This window comes from Mixophyes fleayi, chromosome 1 (genome assembly GCF_038048845.1).
Source record: "Mixophyes fleayi isolate aMixFle1 chromosome 1, aMixFle1.hap1, whole genome shotgun sequence".
NCBI classification, from domain to species: Eukaryota; Metazoa; Chordata; class Amphibia; order Anura; family Limnodynastidae; genus Mixophyes; species Mixophyes fleayi.
In genome coordinates, this window is record NC_134402.1 from 145,833,638 (window position 1) to 145,845,947 (window position 12,310).

The window sequence follows — 12,310 nt, forward strand, 5'->3', positions numbered from 1 at the left end:
CAGCTCTAATGACAAAGTAATACAAAAATAGGGGGATGTGGCTGGCAATAGGTCTTCATGGAAGCAGAGCAATGTTTGCGTAGCTAACTTGCCGAAACAGATCAAACCAAGCAACCGTACAGACACTCTCAATGGGGACATAGTTTTGTCCGGCAATAGCTGAAAAAGGTGATCCTGTCCTACTAAACAAGATTTAAACCTTGGAACAATTCAAGAGGTCAGAGTTCAGGTGTCAACACTACAAGCTAACATATCTCACATAGCAACTACACTCACGATGCTCAGAGAACGTAAAGCTACAAGAAACTACGAGCCAACAAGCCTTAGAACTAAAAGTCATGAAAAAATGCCTAGAAAACCATGGGGGTGTTGTAATAATTTTGTAGAAAGTGAGATGCTAGAGAAAAGCCCTCCACAAGGAATCACAGTCATGAATCAAAATGTTTAACATAATTCTGAAACAAGACCCAGACACCCATATTTTATTTGACTGGTCACACACACCTCTTCGCCCTTGAGTCCCACAAACAGATAACCCAGATAATATGTAGGCACAGTTAAAGGATGACTTGTTGGCATAGCTTTCAATGAGCAATGGGTAATGACATACATAAAGACATAATGGCACACCCTTCAGCAACACAGATTTCTGAATCCGCTCATACACAATCTCCAAAATGGATAACATGAATTACAGAAGGTGATTTAGGAACCAGGATACAAAGACCTGAACTGAATGGCAACTTGCCTTTATCAACTAGATCTACCAACATGCCCACAATGAGAGAAAAGAAAGACTGACAGCCCGATGAAGTAGGCACAGGCTTAAAACAAATTTGGGTTCTAACAAGACAGAAACCTGAAAGACTCAGATAAGGGTAATAACTAGATAAATGCTATATTTTAATTTCTTCCCCACACTACTTGAGAGATACATATTTCTAATATCTACCAAATATTAGCATCTTTTACGTGTCACTGTTACTGAAGCACTTGGGATTGGACCACTTATGCCTCCAAAGAATTCTTTCACACAGAAATCCCACTGCCAGGATTAGAATAAATGGGTCCTTGCCACATCAAACAAGATCAGACATGGATTCTTACTACCACCTCTGATATTTGTGCTGTGTTTGGAGGACGTATCTAGAGCTAATCCACATATATCTGGAATTCGGATTGGGAATAGAAAGCACAAAGTAGAATTATTCGCTGACCACCTGTTTGCTATAGTAACCCACCCAGTGGCTTCTCTCCCCAACCTGACTGCAGAATTTCCAAAATTTGGACAACTCTCCAATTTTAAAATTGATAATATCAATTCTATCACTCTTAATCATAAAATACTACATTTACTCCAAACTATACAGATACACATCCCATCCAGATCCCACATTCAACAGAGCTTCAGATATATGTCAGAGACTATGTTTGGGGAGGGAAGACTGCAATTTAGACATAATATACTATACAGAAGCCACTACAATGCAGATATACTTAGCAGAGCAATGGAGTAGACCCAATCGAGTGAAGCAAAGTGGTGGGTTGGAAGTGAAGAAAGCTTCCTTTATATACCGGCAAATGTAACTGGATTACCATGATTAGTCCTACTCTGCACAGCTGCTAAAAGCATATAGTATTAAAACCCATTTCTTCTCACGTGTCACCAGTACAATCACTACTGTTAAAACAAGTTTCCCTACAGGAATTTCTCCACACTACCTGAAACACTGATCACTCCAGGTCGCACCAGATCAGTCATTCTCAAAGTTGTCTTTATTCTGGCGGTTTGTCATCCATGTAAGATCAGAGATAGTGGGTTATGACTAACTTTCTATTCAAACAAACATCCCCATCTTTAGATAAAATAATAATAATAATAATGCAGCCAACATAGTTACTCTGGTATAATGGAAGTCTCCCATCCCCCCACCATCCATTCAAGTGTGGTTTAGAAGAATTGATTTTTACTTGGTAATGGACTATATCGCATTAGCCGACATGGATCGACATGCCGAGTTTTGTCTCCACCTGGTTACAATTATAGAATTTAAGGGGACAGCAAGATATAAAGCTTATTTGGAACTCCCAATGAATCTATCCTCCAACCACCTGTCATAATAACGGCAGCGATAAACACAGAATTCACTATTTATGCGTAGTAATCTTCACTGAGGTTAAGATTTCTATCCTGAACATGTAAAGACCCTACAACTACACAGACTGCAACCTGCAAACATAACATTTCACCATCCCCTTTATTGCAGTCACAACCTACCATTTATCCCCTTCTTATTCAATCTTTGTTTCTCTTATGGTTATCCTCCTTTTTGTTAATTTCTATGACAGTATTGGTTATATTATGAAGACATACCACTAACATTGAATAAGCTCTTTAATTGCCGACTGCAAAAAATAAATAAATCATTATATCAGTTATAATATATCTTGTCAGGCTGAGCTTCTGAAAAACAACTTCCTGAAAAAATGTTTTCACATCTAAGTGTCATAAATCACCTTAATTGTTATGTTACCAGAAGCAGTGTTGACGAGAGCTTTGCCTAAAGCAACTCCACTTCCCATAGAACTAGATATATGTGCTGGTACTTTGTTGTCCCTATTTACTTACTCTCTAATAGTGGTTACTTAACAGAGAAATGTTAGGCACAACACATGATAGCTCAGTGTGACATAAAACACTCCATAGGTTACCAAGGCAAAAAGGAATGCAGGATGTGAGAGGACCACAAGACAGTCACCCCAAGTCCACAGCAGCAGGATGTTGTACCCCAGGTCCACCAAGGAACCTTTGGCAATAGAGAGCACTAGTAGTCTTCACCAAGTAGTAATGACAGTGCACTTCCACAAGTGCAGTACCAGTAGTGGTAGTATAGAGCGGATTCTATGCTGGCAGATCACCGATGTGGAGCAGAAGCAGTGATATACAACGAAGTGTAAGTGCAGTATAGCTATAACGATATTGCAATACAGGGCACACAGTTATATGCACTGTAGGGGCGATAGGATCATTGGACATTCCAACTGACAGAGTCATGTTGCAGACATAGACAATGTACAAGCAGCAAGCAGAGTAACCGGTACACAAGCAGACTAAAGTCCAGGCAGCAGTACAGAATCATCGGGGTGACTCAATCCAGACAGCAAACAAGGCAATCAGGTACACAGGAAAAGATTTCGTCCAGGCAGTGATTCAGTGTAGTGTGAGTTATGAGTCAGAAAACTGAAGAAACATACAGGTAGACACAACACAGCACAGCACAGCATCAGGAGCACGGAAAAGCTAGTGCGCAAACATTATAACCGGCAATTACTCACTGACATAGGTAGCAAGAACCAATGAGGAACAGCCACTGGTCAGTCTCCAGGAGATATAACAGATCATGTGGTTGCACTACATTAGTAAAGACCTGAACACTTGTTAACAGCACCAGCAAAGCAATTAACTGCTAACTGCTCAGAAAGCATTTACCCGCTGTGCCTAAAACCAGGAGGTGGTTCGTCTGCACTACAAATTAATTTCTCCCATAAAGCCTGGTCCAAAATGATTCTTTACTTAACTCTCATCATAGAAGAGAAGATCTGCTGCGAGATTCATTTTCCTGCCCATCTCACATTAAGCTTAACTGCTGGTTTTATTTAGAAAGTTTATAATTCCTCCATTTGTTTATGTTTGCTAGAAGTCAATATTGTAATCATTTTATTCTACAAACTTTCTTAACACTGGGCGTTTCTGCTGCTATCATGTAGCCCATGCAGAATGATTTGTTCATGCACAATTTTAACATTAAGCACCAATTGGTAAATTTTACAAGCAACTGCATGGTTTGTTGTTGAATCACTGTAAATATATAAGTCTGCAGAACCGCAATGTGAATAACTTGCTGGCGATAATAAACAATTAAAACACACTAAATTTTAATGACTTGGCAGCATTGGCAGTCTGAGCAAAGGTAACGGTCAGTCACCTGCAGGAAAAAATAAAAAGACACATGGCTGAAAACTGCAAGTGACTGACACTTCTCCCCACTCAGCCCACTGCACTGTGTAATAAAAAAAAAATAGGCAGCATATCCCTCCAAAAACCCAGCTCAGTTTTAGACACCTGGGCCATTTTTTACTGTAATTGGGAAACCATGTGCATGGGATCTCTCTGCTAGAGTGAAAGCCAACCACAGGCTGGTCAACACAGTGCTGGCCTCTATGGATAGAGAGAGGTTGCAAAAAACAAAATGGACCCCCTCCTATAGGCTACCAGTCCCGAACTGAAGAGTGTTTGGTTCATCCCGACCCCCCTACAGGCTGTGGTGGCTATGGTAATTAACACGATCAAGACCCCTGGAAAGGCAACTTTGGCACCCAAGTGGTCCCAGTATAACAGACAGGGCTCTGTAAGACACCCATCTATTATAACAAGTAAAACTAACACACAAATTTAAAATAAAATTTAAATGAATAAACAAATTCCCAATCCCTTTGCTTCCACTTTATTGGAATTTTTCCTGTTTTTTTTTTTTTTTTACCTGATTTGTACTACATTAATAAACTACTCCCTTCCCTTAATACAGTAACAAACAGCCATCATAGGAAACGGTTACTAATCTTCTGGTAGTGAAGAATAGTCATGGTACACTCTTTCATAGTCATTTTGCATCTGTTGAGCAGATTGGTCACTTTTTACAAAGCTTTTTCCAGTTTTTCCCCTGATAGGACTATATCGCATCAAGAAAGAAGAATTCATGTTATATTTAATACAGTGGTGAACAAAGGTTTTTAGGAGTGTTTAATCAATTAAAGTTGTGCATGTGATATATTTTTACTCTTCTGGAATAATGGACAGATCACAGATGCTAATTTAAGCATGGAAATAATCAGTACGATTCTGTTATAGAGCTATCCAACGGCAGAAAAATGTACTGCAGGGAATTTCAATATTACTCTTTGGGAAACACAACTGATGATAATTTCTTAAAGAGACAATCCATGCTGTATGAATTAAGTCATGTTGTGTTAATTATTAATTTAATACTTGCTAAATCTTTATTTTGTGTATAGGGCCACTTATTAAAGTCGTGCCAAGAAAAGTTTTGAGAGACTGTGCCAATAGAGAGGCATAAAACTTTTCAAACGAGCAGAGAAATACTGATTATAACCTTCAGAAAGGTTAGTGTTGAGAATCATGCTACAGACTCTGATTAAAGCACCAGCACTGCAGAAGGACATACAGATCAAGGAGTGGTATACTCTGATTTCAGTAGCGTTAATCTTGTAGATACTCTGGTCTCAATTAATAGTCTTCCTATTTACATAGCAGAGCACCAGCAAGCGTGTCTAACCATGACTGGATAAAAAGTTACCATGCTGTAAAGAATGCCTTTCTTAAGAGATTTCAATTGACTACTAAGGATTACATCAGAAAATCCCTTGTCTGCTGACAGCTGCTCTGAGTATGTAGGGCAAATCAGGACCAATTTTAAGCAGTTTACTTGTGGCTGGAAGTCAATAAGTGGAATTCTTGATCCTGGAGCAATTCTCACAGGTACAATCAACCGACGTCTAGCAGTGGATTCTAGATCACAAGAAAATAGCAAATGCTAGTACTCAATGCAGCGAACCCTCAATCTTGAGGCCTTCCACTAACTACCTTAGTGAAAGCCAGGTATCTAATAGACAGAGGGTGTTCTGATCTTGAGTCACCTATATACTTCAATCCACATGCTTGGAACTTTCAGTGTTCAAGTAATGCCAAAAATAAGAGATGATCTTGCATGTAGTTTCAGCTGGTTTAAGAGAAATAAGCAGTGGTAAAACAAATAACAGTTTCATACATTATATATTATTTACACTTTTGCGCTTTTCTCTGTGAACAATAATTTGTATAGGAAAAAGGGTCATCTTTCAAGGGCTGCTATAGGATGAAGGGGCAGCCAAGCACTAGCGGCATAGACTCCAAGCATAGATTGCACACAATACAGCAAGTCTGGCCAACCTGTGGCTCTCCAGGTGTTTTGGAACTACAAGTCCCAGCATGCTTTGCCTGTAGATAAACAGCCAATAGCTGGCAAGGTATGTTTAGACTTGTAGTTTCACAACACCTGGAGAGCCACAGGTTGGCCAGGCCTGCAATACAGTTTAATACACAGACTTGTCTAGTCATCCATTTACATATCCAATAGTGTACTCTTGTGTACTATCAGTTGGCAGTAAAATAAAGGAATGTTTAAAATACTAATTTGCTTTCTTCTTATTTGTTTGCAATGCTGCCACTAAACCTAAACATAAGTTGATAAAATATGAAGATGCAATTATTTTTACACCCTCACAAACCTTGAAATATGCAGTCGCTAAATCTTTAACAATATTGCATCGGGATAGATTTTCTGTAGTGTGTACCCAGCCTAACAAGCAGCTAGTGTTTTGTGCACTTTATAATGACAGGTTCTGAAATGCTCGCTGCACTATCCTCCATTATACGAACAGAAAATCAGGTGTGCATGGAGAGAAATGTGTTCTCCACACACACATCCTTATCTTATTACCTTGTCTGTTAACACATTAGCCATTTTAAATGAAATAATCTGTATTTTTAGTGGCATTTAAAGAAAATTGAAAACTACACTGTGCAACACAGAGTTGTGTTATCCAGGCACTTAAAAAATAATGACTAAACCACATGATGTACAAAACGAACGATAATCAGAGTACTGAAAATATACGTTATCCCCTGTATATATGTAAGTAGGGGATGTTAAAGGAATTTAAAATGCTGGTGAAAGCTTCAGCCTCTGGGTGAATTATTTGGTAAACATCGCTTTAAATATACAAAAGAAGGTGCAAGGAAGAACTGGCAAGTGACAGAGAGACAACCGTAAATACGGTAACAAAAATAATCGTGCATAAGAGAAAAATAGTCACATTAGTATGCGGCTTAGTGGGTGTTGTACACCTGCCTCTGAGCTCCGTTTTAAACAAAGAAACATTTACAGTGACTGTACCCTGCAGGGTAAAATAGCACATTTCGGTCTGACAGCGCATTGTTTCAGCTTTGTAGCTAAGAAACTGATGAACACCCAACTACGTGAATTAACGGATTTGTCTCAGCAGGGAAAAGAAGAGAGAAATTAGAAGTGGTGGAGTCCAGGTCTATGTAGACGAATGGAGATTCATCAGCAGAGATTCAGCTGTGTAAAGGAGAAAGATTTGGAGGCAAACGTGTGAAGAGAAACAGAAGATTAGATTCCATGCAATGGTTATTAAAGTGTGTTAAATCATAAACCGTTAAACAGTCATAAGTTTTTCAGCTTTAAATGAAAGGGAACCATTTTACCTTTTTAATGCTGTACATAAATATTAGTTAACATATTATAATTGCCAATATCTCATTAAGCAAAGAATTATCAAGTAATCATTAGAACATGTTATAAAACGTTTGACAAACCCAGGTGCAACAGTGCAAAATAATGAGGTCACAACTGAATGACAAAACGTTTGGCGTTCAAATATGTATTTGGATTTGCTGCATAAAAGACTAAAGAGACAAAAAAAAATGACTACACAACTCAATCATACAGTACTTACGGCTATCATAGCAAATATTCCCAAGAGCACGTCCTGTTTGTAGCAACACCTCCTGATCTTTACAATTTAGAAGCTGCACCAGAGGTGGAATCAGACCCGAGTCCACACATGGGATGCGCATTTGCTCTGAAATGACAGATGTGAAGTCAGTTATGTATTACATGGTTCTGTTGCCAAATTCGTGTTTAGATGGGAACTTGTTCTATTGGAGATGCTAACAAGTACTAAATGCCAACATAATAAAATATAGTATCCACTCATGGACACTTTTCCTTTATGCCCCCCCACATGTAGAAAGTAGAAGGAGCCCCTCTCCCAGGATGTCTCTGGTAACGTGCAGCCGGGAATTCTTAATCCATCCAATCATACTCAATAGAGCTTCCCAGAAACACTCCCATTTATTGCAAAGGAGTGAACAGATTGAGCCCACAGTATGATATGGCTGTTTGCTACAGGTAACGAGACAAGTTGTATTTGCTACAGGTAAAGGGAAGGCTAGAAAGGGAGACATTGGCAAAAAGTGGATAAACCCTTTAATGATGTTTTCATGTAGGGTCCAAGTATTTACAGAATGCACAGACAACTTGTTTATATGCGATGGTTCACTTATTTAGGTACTTTTTGTTCTAATTTTTCCGAATTTAATTTCCACCATGAAACACTTTTTAGCCAAGTTATGTTCTACATGGAGGACATATGAAAAAACAGATAGATCAAGCCAATGCTCTTAAAAATGGAGAGTTACTCCATCTGTGGAAAAACAAAGGAACAGATACATCCCACTAAAGGAGAATTTTTTAATTTATACTTCTCTAATCATTATATATTTTAAAAAAAATTCTAGACTTCAAGCATATTTTTATAACTTTAGGCAATATAACATGGAAAGAAATACATTGTCAGCAGGTGCAAACAGCTTATTGGCTGTTCGACAAGCGTAAAATGTATTTTGGTTATAACGCATTAGACATTAATATATCCCACACACATATTACACCTGTGTGAAAAAGCTTTAGCCATGTAAAAAAAATCTATCATGATGTAATTACTCAAATAATAAATACTATAAAGCACATATAATGTGCCTGCAATAGCCACGTTATATAGCTAGTGAACACACAAATGTTATTTTATGAAAGGTTCCCACCCCTGCCAAGCAGCTACTGAAAATAAATAAATATTAGGATTAAAATGTCTAGTATAATCCCTCTGAAGTTGATGTACCAAAAGAAAATGTACATGAATTGTTTTCAGGCTATAAATTAGTAGATACTGCAGGCCTGATAAACTGACAAATAAGTGGGGATTTAGCTTGCAGGCCAAAACTCTGTCCATTATGTGTTTACCATTGCTTTTAGAGTTGTGCTATTTACATTAAAATCTGACTAGGTAGAGTACAAGATAAACCTCCCAAACTGATAAGATAAAATGGGTTTCAGCAACTAGAAGATTAATATGTGTGTATATATAGTTATACAATGTAGTATAATGCCAGATTACACATTAAGATAAATATACTGTTTTTCATGTTTAAAGTAATTTACTAGGATAGCTAAACAACAAACAAAAATAAATGTATATCAAAAAGGCAATAAGCACAAAATTAAACTAGAAAAGGAAACTAAAATGAAATGATAAACTAGTGCTACATAAGAAAATGAAATGAAAATGAATTAAAACATACTGACAAATGAGGTGAATAACTGAAGATGTTCCATCAGTAAAAGTTCTCTTGGAAAACCTCACCATTTTTTGCTATTTCTGCTATGATGTGAGCTATTTTTGCTGCGCAGGAGGATTGTGTATTCAAAAGACTTGCAAAGACTTGAAGGATCCCGCTCTGTTGGATTTTTTCACTGCTCTCTATATCTGAAAGGAAACATCAATCTTTAAATACGCAGAAACATTCACATTTGTAGACTCATGCTCCTGATTGTTTCTGTTACTCATCTAAGCCATAAGCTGTTCCATATACAGTAAGTATATACGCTGAGATTTGTATCCTACTGTACGAAAATTCATATAAATTAGCCTAAAAATAAGGGGACTGTTAGGGATAATATTACAATAAAATGCAAAATTATTTACAGGAACACATCATCTATTTATATAGTGCCAGCAGATTCCATAGAACTTTACAATTGGGAACAAACCGTAATATAACAATACTGGGTAATACATACATAGAGACAGGTAAGAAGGCCCTGCTCGCAAGCTTACAATCTATGGGACAATGGTTTGATACATAAGAGTAAGTGCTACATCATATTGAATATTTGTCCAGCTAGAATGCAAAAGTTACAAAGTATTTAGTGGGCTGTATGCTCAGGCACACAACTATATTGGTCAGAGGGTTGTTGTATTGTGTTAGCTCTGTAGAGGATGGTAATAGGGTAACCTAGGGAGATTATGAGGGTGGTAGAGGAATATTATAAGCTTGTCTGAAGAGTTGGGTTTTCAGAGAACACTTGAAAGTTTGAAGACTAGAAGAAAGTCTTGTGGTGCAAGGGAGTGAATTCCATAAAGTGCGTGCAGCCCAAAAAAAAGTCCTGTTACCGAGAATGGGAGGAAGTGATGGAAGAGAGACACAGATCTTGTGCAAAACAGAGGTGTCAAGTTGGGAGATATTTTGAGACAAGTGAGAAAATGTATGTTGGTGGAATTTTGTTGACGGCCTTGTATGTTAGTAGAAGACTTTTATTTCAGATTCATTGAAAAACAGGCAACCAATGTAGAGACTGACAGAGCGGGCTCAGCAGACCAAAAACAATTTGCAAGGAAAATCAATCTAGCCGCTGCGTGAAAAATAGATTGTAGGGGCTTGAGTCTGATGTTGGGAAGACCAGTAAGGAGGGAAGTGCAAAAGTCGATGTGGGAGATGAGGAGTGCATGAATTAAAGTTTTTGCAGTGTCTTGTGTGAGATATGTACGTATTCTGGAAATGTATTTTAGATGTAGCATTATGTAAATATAGAGTTGATGAGGGGAACAAAGGATAGTTGCGAGTCAAGGATTACCTAGGCAGTGGGCTTGCGGGGTGAGATTTATGTTCATGTTGTCAACAGAAATAGAAATGTCAGGCAGGAAGCTTCTATTGTTGGATGGGAATATTATTAATTCTGTTTTTGAAAGATTGAGTCTGTATTATACTGCTGGCAACAGTCAAAGACATTCAAATACATTAAACAATATTCTATAGTTTTCTTATTTAGCTTTCATAGGAGTAAACTCTGTCCTAGCAATATTTCATGGGACTATCTACATCTGTGTTTACTTGCAGTCTATTCATTAATGGGGCTTGAAGGCGGGCCCTAGCTAAAGAAAAAAAAAAAGTGCATTACATAATAATGTACTAAAGTAATAATCATCTTTTTTTCTTTTTTAGGAAACAAAAATCAGAACTTTATATAGGAAGGGTCATATAACAACGTTTATTTGTAACCACTGATCCCCCGATTAGCAGCTCAGAGGCAATATTTCACCAATAGCACTACCACCTAAATAGGACATGATCTCATAAAAGAAACTTGAGTCATTCCAACACAATGATATCAATTTATTCAACCTAACCTGAAACAAAGCAAAATATTTACAAAAGTAACATCTGTAAACAGTAGCTGCTTTTTATTTTTTTAACAATTTGTCTTTACAAAAAGGGGAAGTAATTTACCCATTAATTTTATTGAAAACTGTACGGATTGATCTTTTGTCATGAAACAGTGATAAGTATATTGATGTCCACACCTCAAATTTCTATCTATAAACTTGACATCATTTAGCTGTGCATAAACTGGATACACAATAAGCTGCTTACTAATGGCTCAATTTGCAAATTAATTTTGTCAGAGTCAACTAAGGACATATCGATGGTTAAAAATAGAACTTGGCACAATTTCAACTAAACAAGTATTACTTTTTCCTTTCATTAATCTATCATAATAAAAATAAAAAAAAGTGCAGGGGTATCTGGTTTTTATCATTGTATAAGCAGATACATGTGTGAAAGAGTAACTCAGACAGGCTTATACAAAAAATGTCTAGAAAGCTAGACAGTCTGTCAAATCACTCTGTTTCAGTGGTCTGGCATGAAACGAAGATGTACAGGACATCCTGTATGTTAGGCTAAATTCTTGTGGAGAAGGTCTTTATTCTGCCCATACTCGGTGTTCAGACAAATAACAGGGCTGGGCAAATCCCAGGATTGCCAGGTCCCCACTGCACCTAATAATTGTGAATGAACCATGTCCTCAATGCCCTACCACAAGATTCCCCACTCCTGGTATTGCTTTTCTATTGCAGCAACCTAGTTGTAATACTACACTCACAGGAATCCCAGTCAAAAGCGCACTTAAGGGCAATCTCCAGTTTCCAAGAACCCCCCCCCCACACACACGTCACCCAGAGCTCAAATCAGGTTTCATTTCCGCCAGAAGGAACTAGGCAGGGGGGGGAAGTGCCAATTAGCTTTATCCTGGACTCCTCTTCCGGCCACTGAGGAGCATACAAAATAACCGGGGGGTGGGGGTGGTTCAACATCTGCCACATATAGCAATAGGTTGAGGACATACAGGGAAATCCTTTTCTCCAGACAGCCCTGTGTAAGGCCAATCATATATGAAGATAATACAGTAGAACAGCTGAAGGTTCTACAGTATAGCTAGGTTGGGAGAGAGGACAACCATGATAAGATTAAACACAGTCAATATTAGAGGAG

The 12,310-nt window shown here is 37.9% G+C and overlaps 1 protein-coding gene across 3 annotated transcripts in view; it reads right to left on the bottom strand.

Annotated features, from left to right (window-relative positions):
• Window positions 1-12,310, bottom strand: part of RAP1GDS1 (Rap1 GTPase-GDP dissociation stimulator 1) — an 81,708-nt gene that overhangs the window by 24,087 nt on the left and 45,311 nt on the right. For 2 of the 3 annotated variants that reach the window (XM_075201479.1, XM_075201486.1), the window contains exons 3-4: window positions 9,343-9,465; window positions 7,597-7,722 (exon numbers count right to left, since the gene is read on the bottom strand). In XM_075201479.1, coding sequence (XP_075057580.1) covers window positions 7,597-7,722; window positions 9,343-9,465 — 249 coding nt within the window. The other variant, XM_075201496.1, reaches the window with a different exon arrangement.